Source organism: Balaenoptera borealis, assembly GCF_965194805.1.
Source record: "Balaenoptera borealis genome assembly, chromosome: 7".
Taxonomy (NCBI): domain Eukaryota; kingdom Metazoa; phylum Chordata; class Mammalia; order Artiodactyla; family Balaenopteridae; genus Balaenoptera; species Balaenoptera borealis.
The window spans coordinates 121,890,820-121,913,052 of NC_138864.1; the positions used below are offsets into that span (position 1 = coordinate 121,890,820).

General features: G+C 36.9%; 1 protein-coding gene across 3 annotated transcripts in view; it reads left to right on the forward strand.

Annotated features, from left to right (window-relative positions):
* Nucleotides 1-22,233, forward strand: part of CNTNAP2 (contactin associated protein 2) — a 2,074,761-nt gene that overhangs the window by 1,258,508 nt on the left and 794,020 nt on the right. For all 3 annotated transcript variants that reach the window (XM_082400459.1, XM_082400458.1, XM_082400460.1), the window contains one exon: nt 14,282-14,388. In XM_082400459.1, coding sequence (XP_082256585.1) covers nt 14,282-14,388 — 107 coding nt within the window. The remainder of the gene's footprint in view (nt 1-14,281; nt 14,389-22,233) is intronic.

Consider the following 22,233-nt stretch of genomic DNA (forward strand, 5'->3'; position numbering starts at 1 on the left):
AATGGTATAATGTTTATATGATGGATTTGAGAGAAATGGAACAGATAATCCAAAACTTGCTTAAAATGCAGCAGCCTGAGACATTCCCTGTTTCTATGCATTCATATACTAGTAAAATGGTTCTGAAAGCCATTTCTAGTCAAACTGATTGATATTCATTTATTCAAAATCCATTCAATGATTATTTACTGAGCACCTACTCAATACCAGACAGAATTCTAGGCAATGGATAAAGAGTGGTAAACAAACAGGCATAGTCCCTACCACCATGGAAGATATCATTCAATGGAGAATCCTCACAACAAACAAAAAAACCAATAGGTATATAATTAGAAACTGTGATAGATGAAAAAGAAAGCAAAAAAAAAAAATGGTGGTGAAGATAAGGGTGATGACCACTTCAGACTGGAAAGTCAGAAGAGACCACTTTGAAAAATTACATTTAAGGTGAGAACTAAAGGAAACAAGAAATTTTTTGTGTGTAAAATTGATGAAAAGCTGCATTAGAAAAAAGGCAGTGTGTGTGTAGAGGCACTAAGGAAAGAGCCCATTGGAGAAACAGAAGGGCAGATGTCACTAGAACATGGGAGAGGAAGGAGAGCATGATATGAGTGGCAGCAGAGAAGCAGGAGAGCAGATTGTGCAGAAGGTCAAGTTTTTCAAAAGTGAAGTGAGACTCCATCAAAGGGTTTTAAGCAGTAGGGTGACATGATGTTAAAGATCACTTTGGCCTTTTGTTGATGGTGAATTCAAGCAAGGCAAGAATGGAGAAGGGTAGAGGAGTAAGGAAACAAGTAATTCAGGTAAAAAGGTGATGGTGGCTTGAATTGGGGTGGTAGAGACACAGAAAAGTGGACAGATTTGAGGCGAGTTTCCGAAGCTTAATTCATGAAGCTTTGTTAATGATTGATGAAGAAGTGGTAGAAAGAACACCTTCCAGTTTTCTGATGTGAGTGACAGGATAGAAGGTGACAGGATGAGATTGAACAGTGGGGGTAAGAAAGTTAGGAGTAAAATCAAAATATATGTCTGGTCACACTAACGTTGTGATGCCTCTGATACACCCAAGTGGGTATGTCAAGGAGCCAGTTAGATACGCTGCTCTGAACTCTCAACTCGAGATTCAAGCTTGGAGGCATTCTAGACAGAACCAAGTGATGAGTCTTGCAAAGAACCCCAACATCTAAGAGTCAGGGCAGTTTAGGTGGGGCCACGAAATGGGGCTCAGCTCAGACCAATATTGTGAGTTCAAGTACATCCATAGGCTGGGAACTGGATTGTGCATACCTTGACAAAAGGAGTTCTGTGGACAGATGAGAGTGGATTTTATATTGGAGCTGATTGAAGTGGAAAGAACTTGCTTAAAGAAATACTGAAGAAGTTTGGCTGTTAAAGGGATCAGATAAATGGATAAAAAAAAATCAGATGAATAAATAAATCCAGTCAGGGACTGCAGGGGGATATGGAGGCAAAAGGAGAGTTTTGTAGATTTGTTTTAGGTGAAATGAATGGCTGTGTATTGAGGGGAATGATTCAGGAGAGGAAAAAGTTGATAATTCTGGAGAAAATAGTGACTCAGTGCGTTATGTCCTTGAAAAAGCCCGAGGAGACAGGATGCGGAGCACATGTATACAGATGTGGTCCTTTCACATGGTGGCAGAAACCTGGGAAGTTCTCCTGCTCTAGCTGTGTCATTATGTGGATGGTCCAAACCGGTTCCTTATTTTTTTTCAATTTGAGGAATTTGTCTTAATAGAGAAAATAATAAGCACCTATGGTTTAACTTTTGTTTAGTAATACAAAAGGGCATATAGTGAAATATAAGCTTTCCCTTCATCTCAGGTCCTACTCAAGGAAACCACTGCTTATAGGATCTAAAGTATTTATTTTGGAAATATTCTGTTCACATACAAGAATATTTATGTCTTCTTTAGGTGTATGTGTGTATGTACATATATATTTTTTCCTCCATTTTTACTTGTATCAGAGTGCCAAGAAGAAAGAGCTGACCACTGTAAGATAATTTGAAGAAAGCTTATTTACAAATGGTTAATTACAAGGCACGTAGGGGACTGCACGGGATCATGTAGGAACAGCCCAGCACTAGCAGCAGAGCTGGCCCCACTCTTCAGCTCAAAGGGAGGAGGGGAGAGCGAGGTCAGAGAACGCAGACGTCTAGAGTGTAACACAGGGCAGACTTGAGAGGAGACGTGACCTTCAGTCAAAGGACATGGCCAGACTGACGCAACGTCACAAGGAGAGAACCAGGAAAATGAATACTCTGACCTAACGCTTCACCCTTCCTCCAAACTCCTGCCATGGACTCCCATTGGTTAAACCCAGTGTGAAGTCAGAGGGTTAGGATTTCTCGATGTATCTGCTTCGTGGAGCTGAGAGCAGGGTGCAGAAAGATTGAGAGTGATTCTTGGAGTGACAAACAGTCCCTCCACCCCCCCCACCAAGCTGCATTGAGACATAACTGGTATTTAACACTGTGTGAGTTTAGGTGTACATCATGTTGACTTGATATACGTATATACTGTGAAATAATTACTACAGTGAAGTAAATTAACACATCCCTCACCTCACATGCTTTTTTTTTTGGTGTGGAGAGAACTTGTAAGATCTACACTCTTAGCATCTTTCAAGTATACAGTAGAGTATTGTTAACTATAGTCACCATATTGTACATTAGATCCCCAGAACTTAGTCATCTCATAACTGGAAATTTGTACCCTTTGACCACATTCACCTGTTAACTGCAACCCCCATCCCCTGCCCCTGGCAACCACCAATCTACTCTCTAGGTCTGTGAGTTCAGTGTTTTTAGATTCCACATCTACATGAAACCATGCACTATTTATTTGTCTTTCTCTGACTGACTGCAAATGGAAGATTTCTGACCTTCATACATCATCATAATCACTTCACTATTCACATGACAACTACAGCAATCAGCATTTAAAACAAAGGAGGCATATTATAAACACTGGTCTATTCATCTTGCTTTCTCACGCCCACACTATATCTTAGAGATTGCATCTTGTCAGTACACATAGATCTGCCTTGTCCTTTTAACAGCTTCCAGGGGTTTCGTTATATTATTGCCTTAATTTATTAGTGAGTTCCTAACCCACGAATATCTTTTTTTCCTGTTTTTAGCTGATATAAATAATGCTGCAGTAGACATTTTAAATATGACTGTGTGAAAGTGTACTAGTATACCTGTGGGATAAATTCTTAGAAATAAATTAGCTGGGTCAAAATTTGAAATTAATAGACTTTGCCAAGTAACCCTGCAAGCAGTTTACACTCTGATCAGGAGAACTTAAAAAGGCCTTTTCTTAAGTATCAGAGAGAGATCAGTGAATCTCACTGAAATTTAACTTATACTTCTTTGATTTTGAATGACATTGAACACTTTTCTATATGTTTAAAAGTCATGTGTATTTTTTGTGTGTGTGTGAACAGCCCCATTCATGCATGCCTTTTGCTCATGTTTTACCTGAATTACTTCCTATTGATTCATAAGGATTCTTTATATCATAAAGAAATTGGCTCTTTGTCTGACATATTAAAAAGTTTTCCCAGTGTGTTACTAGTCTTTGAACTTGGTTATGTTTGACCGTGCAAGATATCTTTTAAAAATTTTATGTAGTTAAATCTATTAATCTTCACTTTATAGTTTCTGGGTTTTGTGTCTTCATTAGAAATACCTCTCATACTTACCGATTACAAAATGAACTCCTTCATACTTTTTTTTTAATTGCCTTTTCATGTTTAAAAGCTTCATCTGTGTGGAATTTATTCTGGTGTCAAGAAGTAGGGGACTTTATTCTTAAATGAGTAGCTGGTTGTCTTAACCATTTATTAAGTAATCCATTTTGCCCACTGATTTAACATGCCACTGTTAATATATTTAATTTATATACGCCGTTGTATTTATTTCTGGATTCTCATTTTTGTTCTATTGGTCTGTCTTTCTCTTAATGCACCAATATTAATTTCTACTTATTATAGACCTATTAAGTGTTTTATTATTCACTAGGAATCATCTTACTCTGTTATGCACCAATTTCAGAGTGTTCCTGTCTCTTGTGTATATTTTCCACATAAGTTTTAGAATTTTAGTGACTTTATAATTTCTCATTAGAAATCTTTATGCTGACATTCTCCCAGCAAGATTTAGGCACCTTGAATGTCTTCCTCTGTCCCGCTTTCTCTCTTGCATCTTCCTCCCTCTTACCTACATTTCCCTGCATAGCCACTTTCCCTCCTAGGTTATGCCTGCCCTAAACTTCTCTCAGTCTGCCTCTGCAATTAGTGAACGAAGACCTAACACTGAAAGAAACAATCCATGGGTAAGAATTCATGGATAAGAAACATGTAATTCAAACTTGATACTTAAAACATATAGCTCAGTGTATGAGTTCCTACTCTGCAGAGAATTTACTTTTCGGACACAGTGTTTGTTATATCTCCTTTTTGTTGTCCTTGCCATTATCTTTTCCCCCACTAAAGGAGATGAAACTGAGATAAAACTTAATGACATTTTTTGGAGGAGTACAGTTTACAGCCGTTCTAAATTTAGCTCATTTGGGAAACTTTTATTTTTTAAATTATGAGTTTAAATTTAAAAATTAGTGTCTTAAAAGTTTTGGTAGAGTTTGAAATTTACCTACCTTTAGTTATATAAGAAAAGTTATTGCCTCAAACTGAAAATGTCACTGTCACTGTTTCCTAAACGCAGAATATCAGGCATTTTTAACTGATCTACTTCCAAGTAATCAACTAATAGTATAGTCTCTTTAATCCTTTTGTTTCTTCACAGTCTCATTCTACTTCAGAATTTTGTGATATTTTACTTGGGGCATTAAAACAGCTGTTCAGTTGATCTTTTTGCCTTTCGTTTTTCCTCTCCCGTCTATCCTGCATATTCTTACTAGTTTAATGTCTTAAAATGTCTACTTATCAAGTAAGTTTATTTTTTAAGAGTCTCCAGTGTCTCTCATTGCTAGAAAAAAAATGTTCTAAATCCCAGAGTTAGTGAAAGTCATCCTATTAGGGGTCAAAATCATACCATTCCACCATGCATTTCTCTGATGGTCTGGCTTTATTTTTCTGTGGATAAAGTTCGGAATCTCTTGGGGAGTGGATGGACTGCACCTCCTCACACAATATCCTGTAAATATTGGTTCTTGCAATTAAACGTCTTGATAAGAAAGCTTAATTAAACAGCACAGATTATTATACATAATAAGCACTCAGTAAATACACGTTGAATGAATAAACAAGGTTATATTCTCCAGGAAAATCCCTAACTTAATAAACAGCACACTCTATGACCTGAACTCAACCTAGGTTCATAAATTTACTATCTGGGGGCTTCCCTGGTGGTGCAGTGGTTGAGAATCTGCCTGCCAATGCAGGGGACACGGGTTCGAGCCCTGGTCTGGGAAGATCCCACATGCCACGGAGCAACTGGGCCCGTGAGCCACAACTGCTGAGCCTGCGCGTCTGGAGCCTGTGCTCCGCAACAAGAGAGGCCGCGACAGTGAGAGGCCCGCGCATCGCGATGAAGAGTGGCCCCCGCTCGCTGCAACTAGAGAAAGCCCTCGCACAGAAACGAAGACCCAACACAGCCAAAAATAAATAAATAAATTAATTAAATAAATTAAAAAAAAAAAAAAAAGAAAGCCGAGAGGGTTGCACTAAGTAGAAGAATTACTAATCTAAAAAAAATAAATAAATAAATTTACTATCTGTTGGTTTGGCTGTTTTCAGTTGCAAGTAGTGTAAGACAACACATAATGACTTAAACAACAGTAACCATCAAAAGAAGAATAGATGTAGGGCAACCTCAGGGTAGATTAACTGAAGGTCTGTATTAGGATGTATTTGCTATTGCAACAAAGACCAAAATAACATAAATCTATTTCTTTTTCATAAAAACATTTGGGTAGGTGGCCCAGGGCTGGTATGTTATCTGGAACCCAGTCTCCTAATAATTTTCCTGTGCCATCCTCTTGTGTTCTGAGATGTCTGTTCCAGATCTCACCATTATAGGTTCTTCACAGGAAGGAGATGAAGAGGACAAAAAAAGTACCTGCCCCCTAAATTAAAAAGAGTGTGGAAAATGGTATCTTTAGCTCTTTGTCAAGACATAAATTCTATTGCTATAGAGGAAGCAGATCATAGATTTGGGGGAACAACATACAACAGGTTAAATGACTTCATTGAGAAAACTGGTTCTTTACTTTTTGTCCTCTGGAGACCAGGATAGTCTCTCTTCCAAAAGCACACAGCCACGTGAAAGAGAGAAGATACCTGAAAATATCAGGGTTATGATAGGAAGGAAGAAAGGGGGAAAGGCTGTTGGTCAGACATCCAAAACTTTCTGCTATAATCCTCACTCCTGAATGCACACTTTCTTCTCTAGCCAAATTTGACAGTCCAATATTTCATAATCACATTTTACACTAACTCATACTGGTACAGGCCCTGCTTTCTCCCCATGTGGAAAGGTGCTCCTCCACCTTCCAGGCTAAGCTAAGTCTATATTTCTTTTCAAAGATGAACTTTTCCATAAAACCTCAGTATACTCATACAACAGTGGTGTATTACCTTAATCCTGTACCGATGGTTTTTTTTTTTTTTTAATTTATTATTTTTTTTAATTTTATTTTTGGCTGTGTTGGGTCTTCATTTCTGTGCGAGGGCTTTCTCTAGTTGTGGCAAGTGGGGGCCACTCTTCATCGCGGTGCGTGGGCCCCTCACTGTCGCGGCCTCTCTTGTTGCGGAGCACAGGCTCCAGACGCGCAGGCTCAGTAGTTGTGGCTCACGGGCCTAGTTGCTCCGCGGCATGTGGGATCTTCCCAGACCAGGGCTCGAACCCGTGTCCCCTGCATTGGCAGGCAGACTCTCAACCACTGCGCCACCAGGGAAGCCCCGTACCAATGTTTTTAATATTAAGCATAGAGAGACCTAACTTGCTAATTACATGTTAAAAAATGAATACAATTTCTTAAGGACAAAACATGCTTTATTCTTTGTTTCTCCATAGTTTGTTTTACAGTAACTGGAGCAGGTTCTGATTATAAAGAGCTTACTGTTATTTATTTATATTAAATACAGTTGTACCTGGAAAAAGGTAAAAGAACTAATGATCTTGCACCTCTCTCTCCTCTTATGAGCCTATGATCTCTTAAGAGATGTTATATTCATAAAATTTGGAGGAATATGTTATAAAATTATAACAAAATAAATTCACATTTATTATAATAGAAATTATTTTTAAGATGTTTATATTGTAAGGCTAAAATTAATGATATATATGATTAGTGTAAAAATGTACAATTCTTACATAGATATGGACCAAAGATACTTGATGATTTTTAATGGAAATTTTGGGCATAATATAGGAGGTATCGTAAATATATCTGCATTTAAATATTTCCATAAATAAATGCTTGTTGAAGGAGCACCATCAATATAACATTAGTTTTTCTTTTTTTAATTTAATTTAATTTTTTTTTATACAGCAGGTTCTTATTAGTCATCAGTTTTATATACATCAGTGTATACATGTCAATCCCAACCTCCCAATTCATCCCACCACCACCACCCCACCCCTCGCTTTCCCCTCTTGAGGTCCATACATTTGTTCTCTACATCTGTGTCTCTATTTCTGCCCTGCAAACTGGTTCATCTGTACCATTTTTCTAGATTCCACATATATGCGTTAATATACGATATTTGTTTTTCTCTTTCTGACTTACTTCACTCTGTATGACAGTCTCTAGGTCCATCCATGTCTCTACAAATGACCCAATTTCGTTCCTTTTTGTGGCTGAGTAATATTCCATTGTATATATGTACCACATCTTCTTTATCCATTCGATAAATGACAGACGAATGTCTGTCGATGGACATTTAGGTTGCTTGTGGATGGACATTTAGGTTGTCGATGGACATTTAGGTTGCTTCCATGACCTGGCTATTGTAAATAGTGCTGCAATGAACATTGGGGTGTATGGGTCTTTTTGCATGATGGTTTTCTCTGGGTATATGCCCAATAGTGGGATTGCTGGGTCATATGGCAATTCTACTTTTAGTTTTTTAAGGAACGTCCATACTGTTCTCCATAGTGGCTGTGTCAATTTACATTCCCACCAATAGTGCAAGAGTTCCCTTTTCTCCACACCTTCTCCAACATTTGTTGTTTGTAGATTTTCTGATGATGCCCATTCTAACCAGAGTGAGGTGATACCTAAACATTCGTTTTTTCTGGTTATACGACTATGAAACTAACTTACGTAGTGATGAAATTCTAAATTAGTTGCTAAATTATGATTACTTCTCTATATAATTTCAGTTTGAACAGAAGAAATATAAGGCAGTAATATATACTCCATGGAGAGTATGCCTTCAAATAAAATCTAATTAGGGTGAGAATAAAAGTACTAAAATATTGTTGAGATTGATATTGAAGGTAATGCAGAAGAAAACTCTGCCTTGATAGTGGAAATAGCTCTGAGAGCCAGGAGTATGAAAAATAGCATTTAAGAAACCAAACTTTCTAATTGAATTTCTTGTCTTGATAAGCAAAAATAAAATTGGGAGCCGAGATGAAGGGGAAAAATCATAAATTCAGGAGCTCGTTTATGCTGAGATGGTAATTTATAAATTCCAATCGTTCACAAAGTATCCTACAAGTAACCTGCAGTTTTCCTTTCTAAAGTTTAGAACAAGGCGAATGTAATGTCTAGGTATAAAATTTGTACTAATTTAAAAGCAAATTAAGTATCCTAGTATTGGCCTCTGTATAAGAACTAAGAAGGTGGGAAACCTCAGCTGACTCAGATTGAGAACAGGGAGTTTCATTTTAAGGTGAAATGAAACTGCCTTTATAGTCAGTGATCACTTTCTATGAATTACATGAGGTCTACAGTCAGATTCTGAAATGATTAAACCTACTAAATGAGATTAGTAGATTATTATGTTGTCACTCTGAATCCATCATATTAAAAATTGGTAGGAGAGCCTATGAAAAAAGTATAGTCTCAGGAGAAGTGGCAGCATAGATCAAATTTTCCCTTTCCACATGCTGTCTCCCCTCTGTGCCTTCCATTATTGGGCTGTTTCTTCTCTTGGTGTGCTCATTTTTTGAGATCCTACTGCAGTGAACTGGAAATCCCTAGAGACTTGTAATTAAAACCACGGTTCTCTGACCAGCTGCATGAGTATCACCAAGGAGCATCTCAGACTCCACCCCAGACCTAAGGAATCAGAATCTTCGTTTTAACAAGATTTTCAAGTGATTCCTCTGCACAGAAAATTTTGAGAAACACTGCTTTTGCATACCAGTATCTTGGGATCTTAGTAACAGCTAGCTTTTCTGATAAACACTCCACTGTTAATTGTGATTTGGTTTTGTGGGAGCCTATTTCTGAAGCCATGGTGCTGGCACTGTGGATTTTACATTGGGTTCTCCAGAACCAAATGTAGTTGTAGGGGTAACACAAAGATTTGATTTGAATTTTATTTAAAACTATCTATTTTATGGGCCTAAATAGAAGACCTAACTAGACATTTCTCCAAAGAATACATACAGATGGCCAACAGGCACATGAAAAGATGCTTGATATCACTAATTATTATAGAAATGCAAATCAAAACTACAGTGAGGTACTACCTCACATCCGTCAGAATGGCCATCATTAAAAAGTCTACAAGTAACAAATGCTGGCGAGGGTGTGGAGAAAAGGGAACCCTCCTACACTGTTGGTTGGAATGTAAATTGGTGCAGCTACTATGGAGAACAGTATGGAGGTTTCTCAGAAAACTAAAAATAGAGTTACCATATGATCCTCCAATCTCACTTCTGGGTATATATCTGGACAAAACTATAATTCAAAAAGATTCATGCACCCCTATGCTCATAGCAGCACTATTTACAATAGCCAAGACTTGGAAGTAACCTACGTGTCCACTGACAGATGACTGGATAAGAAAATGTGGTATATATATATGTGTGTGTGTGTGTGTGTGTATGTATATATATATATATACACATACATGCGTATATACACATACATACATACACAATGGAATACTACCAGTCATAAAAAAGAATGAAATAATGCCATTTGCAGCAACATGGATGGATCTAGAGATTATCATACTAAGAGAAAGACAAATACTATATGATATCACTTACATGTGGAATCTAAAGTATGACACAAATCAACATGTCTAAGAAACAAAAACAGACTCACAGACATAGAGAACAGACTTGTGGTTGCCAAGGGGGATGCGAGGTGGGGGAGGGATGGATTGGGAGTTTGGGGTTAGCAGATGCAAACTATGATATATAGAATGGATAAACAACAAGGTCCTACTGTATAGCACAGGGAACTATATTCAATATCCTGTGATAAACCATAAAGAAAAAGAATGTAAAAAAGAATGTATATACAGTATATGTATAAGTGAATCACTTTGCTGTACAGCAGAAATTAACACAACCTTGTAAATCAACTGTACTTCAATAAAATAAATTTTAAAAAATAAATAAAACTATTTTAATTTTTAAATACTGTAGAGAAAAAGAAATACAGCACCTTCAAAGTGCTTTGAAGACTACCAGTGCATTCAGTTATGCTGTCAGATTAACATTTTTTTAGATTTGAAATAAAATTTCTTCCAGCATCCCCGTTTAAGTAATTAGTATCCATAGACTAAAAAGTGAGCTGCTACAAACAAATGTGGTACAATTTTCAGTTTCTTATAGTTGTGAATACCAATTTTCTCAATGCTTTGCAATTAAAATCAAGTATAGAAATAAAAGAGATACTCTGGGTAAAATAAAACTGCACCTGTCATCCATAACCCTGGATAGAGTTGTTGCGTCCATCCAAACAGCCACTCTGTTCATACTGGTTTTATATTAAGTAATTGTTACATATTTGAATTTCCAAAATATAGCTTTTCAGTTCTAAAGCATTTTGAAAAGCATTGCCACACGGAAAGGATGATTCCAGCTGAGAGACTCTAATGCCAGGGCTACCTCAGAACAGAGTAAATTGAATGCATCACTTCTTCTGGAGCCCTTTGATCACAACAAATTGACACCTGCCAACTTCTCCCCTGTATGTTCCTGATCCTGGTCAAGTAGTTCTCAAGTCGTGGCAGCAAAGTCATTTTGATTACTTTTTGGTGTGAATCAAACTTTCAAGCTAGCACATGCTATGAAACAAATTATACATTTCCTGTGACCTACTAAAATAATTCGTTCACTAGAGCAAGAGTCTGGATTTAAGACTAAAATCGTACATAGGAATAATCTATATTTCTCACAGTAAAAGATATTTTCTCTGAAATTACTTCAGTTCCTTGGTGTAACTTTCTAACGTTGTGTTGTGTTCATCCATTCCTTCAGTCTGTCAATAGGCATTTACTGAGTGGGCTATATGCCTTGTCATGCTAAGAATCAAAAGATCAAAATCCCTCACTGCAGAGTCTCAGTTTAGAAGAGACAGATGCTCAAACAAATAATTACTAAACAATGTGATGATGGTATATTGGACATATACAAATGGTTCCATAGGAGTCCAAGAGAAGAAATAAATAATTAGGAAGGGGGAAGCTAGGTTAATTCAGATTTTGTTTTGCTTGGTAACTGGTTCTAACATTTTTTTTAATATAGTGATAAAATATTATGGTTTGAAATTACATTTGAATCAACTTGATTTAGAAATAAAACATTTCTCACCATTAGGAATTAAAATGCCAGTAATCAACATAGGGATAATGTCAGTTAAAAAAGATAAATATTAAGAAACAAACATTTAAAATAAAATATTAACATTTTATTTAAATAAAAGATCACTTTTAAAGAAATGCTTAATACTGAATTGTATAAATATTCAGTTAACCTCACTTGACTGTTATATGCTTATGTGTGTGTTAAGTGCACACCAATATTTTTTATCATTTTGATGTGGATTTTCTCATTTGTGCATTATTTAGAGCACATTTAGATTCCAACCTGGTTTTCCCTAGAGACTCAGTACACTCTGTACTACTTCCCCTGAATTAATTGATATAATGAGCTGATGTAAATTACTTTCACTATTAGGCTGAGTTACTGTTAACCAACAACAATTTAGAAGGTAAATATACCACACAAAGACATGTGAGTACTGAAATTCCAAATTAAGTATCAAAGATGTTTTTTAGCTTTATGTAATTTTGGAGTGTCTGTATCATTGCTTCCTCGCATGGTCTGGAGAATCAGGACTCTTGGATATAAATGCCTTCTGCTAAGGCCTATGCCTGGGCACCTGTAGAGGGAAATGGCTCTGGCAATAGACCGGAACAACCCTGGGCCACCCACCCTCTGATCATGGTTCTAACTCTTCCTTCTTGCTTTCTTGCTTGTTCTGCTGGGAACAGTTTTCAATATTTTAATTATAAAAATGCACCTTCTCTTTTTAAGGCCCAAGAGAAATGCTCTAAGCTTGGTTAAGCGCTTTGTTTATAGTCTACCCATAACTACTCTGGTCTCCGCACTTCTGTACGTTTCATATCACTCTGATGACGGATCAGATTCTGCCTAGTATTGTATCTCGCATGAATCTTATCCCCCACCGCCCCCCCTACATAGGTTATAGAGTCTTTGGAGAAGAAATATCTTTGTAGCCTTGATAACACCAAGTCCAAATTCATATGGAATAGAACTGCCTATTAATGTAGAGTGAATTTTCCATCCCACCTCCTGAAAATCCAACATTATGCTCTCTTATGTTGTATTTTCCCCCCTTATAATGTTCTTCCTCTCGTTTTCTTCTCTTACAATCCTGTTCTCCTAGGCTTAAGCTCTTGAAAGGCAGTGAATAGACTCTTATTCATCTTCTATTTCCCACAGTGCTCAATAATTGTTCGTTGCATGACTAAAGGTTTGCAAAGAGTTGTAGAGGAACAGCATTCCTATATAAGAAACAGAGTTCCATGCCAAACTGGGCTATGCCCTGCTATGGTAGTTTTAGGCATGGCTAATGGTAAGTCAAGAACAGAGGATGGAGAATATTATCTCTGAGTCCAGTCCTATTCTATTTTGCAGCAAGACGCTACCAGGGCTTTATGATTATTGGTGGTCAAAGTGTGGCTCTCCATCAAGCAACCTGTGACCCACTATTATGGGTTCTGCCTTTTTAATCTGAGTGGACTTTTCTACTTTAGAGAGTTTCCTATTCAAAGCTAGAAATCTTTTGTGAATGCTAATACATAAGAACAAAATAATTTGTGCTGTTGAAACAGGAGTTTTCCAGAACAAATTCCAACTTCACTATTGCTAGGATACAGGCAGACTATAAAACAGTGCCTGGCAAGCAATGGTTCAGATATCCACAGCTCCTGTTTATTGGCCCTCTATTTCTTGCCTATTAATTATCTACTTTATGAACATTACCTCCTAATCTCAATACTATTGGGTTGTCCAGAAAGTTCATTTCCATAAGATGTTAAGGAAAAACCAAATGAACTTTTTGGCCAACCCAGTACTTACCAGATAGGTATGTATAATTGCTCCATTTTTCAAATGAGAAAATTGAGGATCAGAAAGGTTAAATTACATCATCATAACTGGCTATTAAGTAAATAAGAAGACAAAGATTTGAACACAAAACCTGCATTTTTTCCCCCATACTATACTTGCTGCCTCCTTATAAAGGTGGGTTTCATTAGCCAGTGGGGCATGGGAGGAGAGGTAAGGAAGACTTAGAAATCTTTTCTTATGAGGCTAGTATATTCTCATTGCTGTGGCATTATTTCAGAAGCTCATATTGCTATAAAAAAAAAACAACAACTCAGCATTACCTCTTTCTGTCTTGGTACTATTGGCCTTGATAAAGGATAGTACAGGAAACAAGATGGCTAATGTTTTGTCTCTCACCAGGAGGAAATTTAGCTAGTGTCTTTGTTTTTTTTGCAAAAGGAAAATAAAATAAATCTGTGATGTGCAAATGAATCTCTCAACTGTTTGTTAATTTCTACTGTTTACTCAAAAATGGGAAACACCAAGCCTGTGATGCATCATCTTTTGTGCGCTTGGCACCTTCCATCATGAATCATATTAATCTGCTTAAACTAACAAGGATTAATTGCCTTGGTAAGGCAACCTGGCATTGAAATGATGTATTGCCCAGACAGCTTGGAATTTAGCCACTCATAAATCTCATTTGTTTGTTGGTTTATTTCTGTTTGTCTCTTTCTCTGACAGATGTGTGCCCAATCACTGTGAGCATGGTGGGAAGTGCTCGCAAACGTGGGACAGCTTCATGTGCACTTGTGATGAGACGGGATACAGTGGGGCCACCTGCCACAACTGTGAGTGCCAATTTATCTCACTTTAAACTTATAATTGCATGAGAATCCCAGGTCTTCAGCTATGCTTTAAAGCTCAGCAACCTGAATAATCCAGTAAATCACTTGATTCTGAAGAACCCAGATTTCACTGTTGCTTTTCTAGAGTAGTATTCTAGTTATCAAAATATATTCTCTCAAGCCTAATGACTCAAAAAGAAGGACCAACGTTTCCGAAGCTCCATAAACATGTAGTTGAGATTGGAATGCTGCTCTTGGATGTGCCTTTACATGTCTAAGCCACATCTGTCTGGATAGATTGTTTGGAAAATTGTGTTAGTGTGATGTCTCTGACTGGATACTCATTTATCAATTCATCAGAGAGGCAGACAGAGTGTAATTTGAACACTTAGTTTCTGGATGATAGTTGTCTCAACGCTCTTTTAGAACTATTTGGCCACATATTTTAGATCAGAAAAATGAGCTGGAAAGTGGAAGAAAGTCCATTGAAGTTGTATATGTAAAATAAAAATGCAAGAAGTCAAATTTTTTTAAATATTAAAAAATAAAAAGTAGCATGCAAAAATGTCTTTTAGAACACAGATGTGCCTTGTTTTACATAATAGCTTTTCCCCTGAAAAGTTAAATAAAAATTATATTTTTATAATTCAAAGATTATTAAAAACTGAATATTAACTTTATAATTGTAATGTTAATTTTCCAATAATGCATAGCACTTTTGAAGACAGATTTGCCATAAAGCATATAGTTGAAAGAAGAAGGTCATCTGTTATGTAGCATGAATGTGTGTGTGTGTGTGTGTGTGTGTAAGAAGGAGGAAAGAGATTCAGTCTTCTTCAATCTTCTCTCTGTATGAAAATCTAATATCTAAATCCTCTAAGTATACAGAGTGCTTTCTCTTCATTTCACTTTTAGAAAATAATAACAAGCAAAATATTATTAGCGTTCTGGGGACAGTAAAAATGCAATACCGTTCTCTGAGACTTTTCATATCATTATTTGTAGTAATGTACAATAAGGCATTGAGTTCAGCATATATTGTAAGACCTCAACTAAGAAAAAAAAAATTTTATTTTATTGCACTTATTAATTTGTTTAGGAGGATATTTTAAAAAACCAAGAGACAAAAAGAACTAGAAGAATTAACATTAATAGGGCGATATAAGAGTTAAAACAGCCACTTAGTAGATTCTTCATCTCTACAGTATTTATATATAGATATGTAAAAAAGTATTTTAATGACTAAAGAACAAAAGAGAGTTAAAACAGACACTTAGTAGATTCATCATCTCTACAGTATTTATATATAGATATGTAAAAAATATTTTAATGAATAAAAAACCAAAGTGATTGATATTGAAATAAATTAGAATTAAGGAGTGAGTTATGACTAAAATTGTACCCTTCCAATCACACCAAAATATTAACTTTCATCATATGACATTCATTGTATGATACATAATGCTTGAACTAAGTAACTTAGATGAAACAAAGTACCTTCACTCCACCAGTAGAATTCATATAATATGTTATAAATACCACCTTTAACTATCACAGTCTTGTTTCTGAGAATGGAAATTCTAACTAAAGGAAAGAACAAGAAATTGGTGGTGGTTACAACTGTTTCCTATCTCAGCGACCACTTTTATATTTAATGTAAAAGCAAATAATTTTTTTTATAATTGCTTCTTTCATTGAATACACAGCAAAGAAAAAGACATTTAAACATATTAAATTAAAAACAATTTAAAATATATGCCAGTAGTTGAATAGTTGAGTGTTTTGGGTTTTTTTTAAAGAGTTAACAACTCCAAGTATTAGAAATGTCCTAAGTGTGGTTAGATTTGGCTCTTGTGGGAAGTTATAAATGTAAAAGAGGGAAATTATCTCTTCCCTGCTGCTTATTCTACTCTTCCTTTATTTAATTTTTGTGTGTATGAATATAGAATCATTCATTTTAACAGTGAAAGCCTGATCGCTCGTTGTCTTCCCCAAATAAGGCCAAAATGTTGAAAATCATGTGTGTGCATAAATAGAGGTTAGAAGACCATAGTGCAGAATTCAAGAAAGGATTGATTGGACACAATTTTGTTGTGAAAAATATATCTTGTGGGTTGTAGAAGGCACATGCTTCCAAATAAGCTAAAAGACTTGATATATCTCTTAGTTACTCCCATGAATTAGTTAAAAATTGGGAGGGTCTGGCCCAGCACATAATACTGTGAAAATTATATAACATATGCTATTCAGTTTGATACAGAAGGAACAATTTGGCATTTTTACATATTCAGTGACTGCATGGGCTTCTGATGCTGCCTGTGAGGTCACCATGCTGGGTGCCTTTGCAGGAAGTCATTCTCTTCTCTTGGACTTCCTTAATTCCTCTGTCGACTACATGCCTCCTGAGGTCTCTTATAGTTCTGAAATCCAAGGAGCTGAGACTTCCAGCTACTTATTCTGTGTTCTGTGGTTTTGACCTTTGTTAGCATTATTAAATTTTTACCTCATTATTTTCGGTAAAAGACCAAGTGTCCCTTTTGTAAAGGAACTATGGTAATTTTAAAATAGTACTAGTTTAAAAAGGTAAAGAACAGCTAAAGTCTGAAGTTTAGTAAAACTAAATATTTAGGAGCGCTTCAAACATTACAGTTAGGCTGCTCACTGCTTAACGCGTTTTCTTCCCTGGTCCAGGCTTGGCCGGGATGAGAAAGCTGCTCCGTGCGTGATTGTCGGGCTGGCTTGTGGTCCAAGATGGAGGCTCGAAGCCCTTCTTTGACAGGTCACGCTGCCTGAGTCTGAACTTGGATCGACTTCCTTGTAACTGTGGGCACTAAAACCTTTTGAGCTTCATTTTTCTCCTTTGTGAAATGAGATTAATAACAGCACCACCTCATAAAGCCATTGTGAGATTAAATGAGATGATTTGTGGAGAACACTGAGAAGGGCTTTAGCATATGTTAGTACTCAGTAAATTATTGCCACTTCATCCCATTCAGAACAATCATCCCTTTGCTCTGAATTTCTATACAAATAGTTGTCCATATCACACAATTTGTCACTTAATTTCATGCTGCCATTCATTGTTTGCTATCGTTTCCATGGCAGATTTGAGCTTGACGTGAATGATTGGTTTCCATAGGGTTTTGTTTTTCCAGAAGAATTGAAGAACATTAAAAGTGATCTGGGTATGTCCTAGACCTATCTGTTTGTTTATTTGTTGCTTATACATGGAGGAATTAATTTTCAAGTGAATTCTATACAGGGCTCAGAGGATTGTCATTTACAAACCACTCCCCTGAGGAGACAGGGTGTCATCCTTTGGGTGAGGAAATCCTACAAGAAAAGCCACAGATTGCAGGAAAGGGAGAGACGGTTTTTCGTGTTCAAAAACTAAAGAGGCTAGTTTGTGAAAAAATACAAATACATTACATTCTTGCAGTTGCATACCTTTAAAATTTCCTTATGCAGGTATTCCATTCTCAGTCAATTTCTAAGAACTGACTAGTAGCATGTCAAAACATAAAATCATGACACAGAGACACAGAGGGTAGAACGATCATGTTAAATAGTTTATTTGCTTTGTTACGTTGACTTATCCCTACTTCATTCTCCCAAAAGTGTAAGAATTTGTCTTTATTTTGAGCAAAACTTCATGTTTATAGCTACAGTATTTTTCTCTTAGTGGTGATAGATAGACCCTTTTCAGTAGATCTCCAAGTTCACATTCCAATACCTCAAATGCTTCTTAGGATCTAATTATCATCTCATTTTTTTCACGTGTGTTCTTTACACTTCATAATTATGGCTCTGGTTTACATGAATTAATTCAAAAACCTATCCCTTATCCCAGGGCTTAGCAGATATTTTTTCTCATGCTGCTGGGGTCTATCTTTGACCTCAGTCATTCTTACATATACTATTAGTCCCCTATATGGAACTGCCCTAAAAATCCCCAGGGTATCCTCAATAATATGAAACCTTTTCCCTATTTTCACAAGTGCAAGAGGATATTTGACAAATATAAGCAATGTTTTGGGGTGGAACTCTATAAGAATTACTAGATGCCAGACCTTCATTCTGAGAGAAAATATTTTTCCAGATATCTTTTTATTAAAGGAGGGACTTTCACCTTGCCCAGATATACAGCCATGACTGTTTCCAGAGGAGGTAAGTTAGATGACCTATGAAGATCTCTTCCAATTTTAAAATTATGTGATTTCTGAATTCTGAAATACTAAGAAAAAACAGGGATTGATGTTGTCACGGAAATGCAAAAGTAAATTTTTCACCAGCCAGTTTTAGAAGAAAAATTGAAATTTAAAAGGAAACTATTCTACATTCTGTAGTCTGGAGCTATGACTCTGGGTCTATAAATTTGTAAACCATAAATTATACTGCACCTTATTACTGCACACATGAAAAGTGAAGTGGATTTCAATAGCTCACACCATGTTATTTACAATCCATTATACCCATAAGTAACTTAATTCAAAGCATAATTTTTTAAAAAGAAATTATTCCTACCTGCTGAAAGTCACACTAACCTAGGGCATAAAAACATAGATTTATTGGCACAGGAAATATGGTCCCCCCCATCCATTTGGAACTACCACAAACTTAGACACCAATGAAGACAACTTGGAATTTGACCATTGCTACCAAAAAAACAAAAACAAAAAGGGCAGTCATTGGGTGGAATCATGGCCTTATGGAATTGGAATCCATCCTTCAGCTATAAGTTCAATTGGCTTACAAGGTCCTACTTGGTATGGCTGTGTCTTTAACCTGGTTTTCGGCCATACTCTTCATCCCTGACTCCTCTCTCGTCCCACTGGCCTCCTTTCAGTTTTCCATACTTGCATGGTACCCTCGAACTGTTCCCTCTCCCCTCCCACTGCCACGACCACAGGACTTTTGCACATCCTCCCTCTCTGCTTTGCTTGGTATGTTCCTAGTCATCCTCCAGATTTCAGCTCAGTAGTTACCTCCTTAGGGAAGCTTTCCATGAACCCGTAATTAGGTCAAATCCTCTTATTTCAAGACATATATCTTCCTCTTAGCCTTGGTGATGGCTGTGATTTTGCATTTATCATTTGTGATTCTTTAATAATATCTGTCTTTTCCACTGGACTATAATATCTGAGAGGAGATAGTGCCAGGTTCTGTCCACCATTTTATCCCCAGAGCCCACCCAGCATATAATATGTGCTCAGTGAATATGCACTGAATCAAAGAGTGAATAAATGACAGACAACCTAAGAAGCATCAAGAGCTTTTTAAAAATCAATGTCCTTTATCCAAATTTATGAAGGTTGTAAAGCTAAGAAGAGAGAGTAAAGCCAAACTGAAAAAAAGAAAACAGAAAAAGGAGGGTAGAGAATAAAAGATGCATTAATTCAAAGCAGAGGGCGCCATGATAGACATGACAGCACAAACAATCACAAGAGGTGTAGAGTTTTAAGAAATTATATGGACAGATTGAATATATGGGCACACAAACCCACACGTTTCAAATAATCTTTGAGGAAAATATTGCCATGTTAGGACACCATTCGTTAAAGTAACTTGGGAGACTATATAGTAATAGTGGCAAAATAAGTTGCAATGACAACAAAAGATCTTAGATAACATAGTGCAGTCAACTAACTCCTGTGCTGGCTGATTGTATGAGCTGTTCTAAAATAAATATGAGGGAGGGGATATGGGGATGTATGTATACGTACAACTGATTCACTTTGTTATACAGCAGAAACTAACACACCATTGTAAAGCAATTATACTCCAATAAAGATGTTAAAAAAAAGTCATATTAACAGGATTTGAACTTACACACACACAAAAAATAAAAATAAAATAAAATAAATAGGGGCTTCCCTGGTGGCGCAGTGGTTGAGAATCTGCCTGCCAATGCAGGGGACATGGGTTCGAGCCCTGGTCTGGGAAGATCCCACATGCCGTGGAGCGACTAGGCCCGTGAGCCACAATTGCTGAGCCTGCGCGTCTGGAGCCTGTGCTCCGCAACAAGAGAGGCCGCGACAGTGAGAGGCCCGCGCACCGCGATGAAGAGTGGCCCCCGCTTGTCGCAACTAGAGAAAGCCCTCGCACAGAAACGAAGACCCAACACAGCCACAAACAAACAAACAAATAAATAAATAAATAAACAGTGATGAAATTTTAAAAAAATAAAATAAAAATAAAATAAAATAAAATAAAATAAATATAGATGTGTTTAAATATTGACCATCTAGTGAATGATAAAAAACTGTTTAAACTTGGTATGAAATTTTAATAAGATGAACATAATCCTTTGATTTATCATGTAATATCATGTGTGTGTTCTTACTACAGTAGAACTGTGGAAAGGGAAAAGAACTCAGGGTTTGAAATCAGATGATCTACTGTGAAACCCTCAGGCTATCTGGCCAGCCTTCTTCCTTCATCAGCTGCGCGTGCCTAGTGTAGGACTGTACCCGCTCCCATTCCTCCAGCGCTCTTAGCACATTTGTGTGGATTCCACCTACACCCCTGGAGGGTGAGGTCAGCTCTCCCATTACATGCTGTTAGTTACAGGTCACTAACAGCAATTAAATGAGAAGCACTGGGTTTAATACACTTCCTTCTTGCCTCCTTTATTTCCCCCTCTGGGCTGCCTTGGCTTTGTGCTTTGACAATCACTTAACCTCTCTGAACTTAAGTTTCCTCTGGGAGATTCAATGAAATATTGCCTCTTAAAGTGCTTTGTAAATATAGAAAGCATCCTAGATCTTGTTGTAACTTTTATTGTACTGCTAAGTCTTAAAAAACAGCCAGCCAAATTTTTGTCTGCTTATAAGTAGCTTAAGGATATGGAGTACTGATACAGTTGATTCTCAAAGAAGAGATCAGAGAGTGTCTAAATATTTTAGCCAATACTCATTGAAAAGATAAAAGGCTGTATTAGCAAATATAATGGCTACCCAGGCTGATTTATATAAACAGGTTGCATCTGCTGCTTCTAATCTAGACATGGCATTAAGTAGCCAGACTGTGCCTCTTTGTTATCAAGTGAACAATTGCCAAATTCTTCCAATTTTACCTCCCTCTCATCCCCCCGTTCCATTCCTACACCATGAACTACTTCATACGCTCAATGTTTCCTTGTCATTAAAGAGTGACTATGGGGTACAACTGTAGAGCCGTGGGACACCAAGGTTCTGATTCCTACCATCATTTATTCATTCCTCAGTATGTTGAGAGCTGACCCTGTCCTGCATCTAGGACAGGTGTGGAGTGTGGAGACGAGAATGGAACAAGGCAGGGATACTAGAATAGAGGGTTGGACAGCCTCCTCCGAAGAAGTGCGTAGTTTCACTAAAAATAAAAGTCCTTATGATCTTAATTCATTTTCACATCCCTGGTTCATTGGGATTGTGAGCTGAGGGTAGATTGTACCATGTGCTTACCTTTTACAGTCTAGCTTGGTAATTTTCATGTTTACAAAATATTTATAAATGTAATTATATGGGAAATTATTTAATGTTATATCACAAATTCTTTATGGTTTTAAGCAATCGTTTCATCTTTTCAGAGGTTATTATCAGATTATTCACTTGTTTATTTCTGTTTTTTGTCTTATCAGATTGGCAGGGAGAAATCAGGGTGAGGAGGCTGCAGCTTCAGCGTGGTGCTGGGTAGAGAAAGCAGTCATCAATAGAATATGTACAGTTACAGTATTGGCAGGCTCATGCTTGGTTGTGTATATTCTCTAGCTGAGAAGCTCACTTTCTTACCAGAGCTGGAGCATTTGGGGAAAGAGGAAAAATGACAAGTGCTGTCACTTCCTGAAATCACACTTATTAGGAAAAGAAA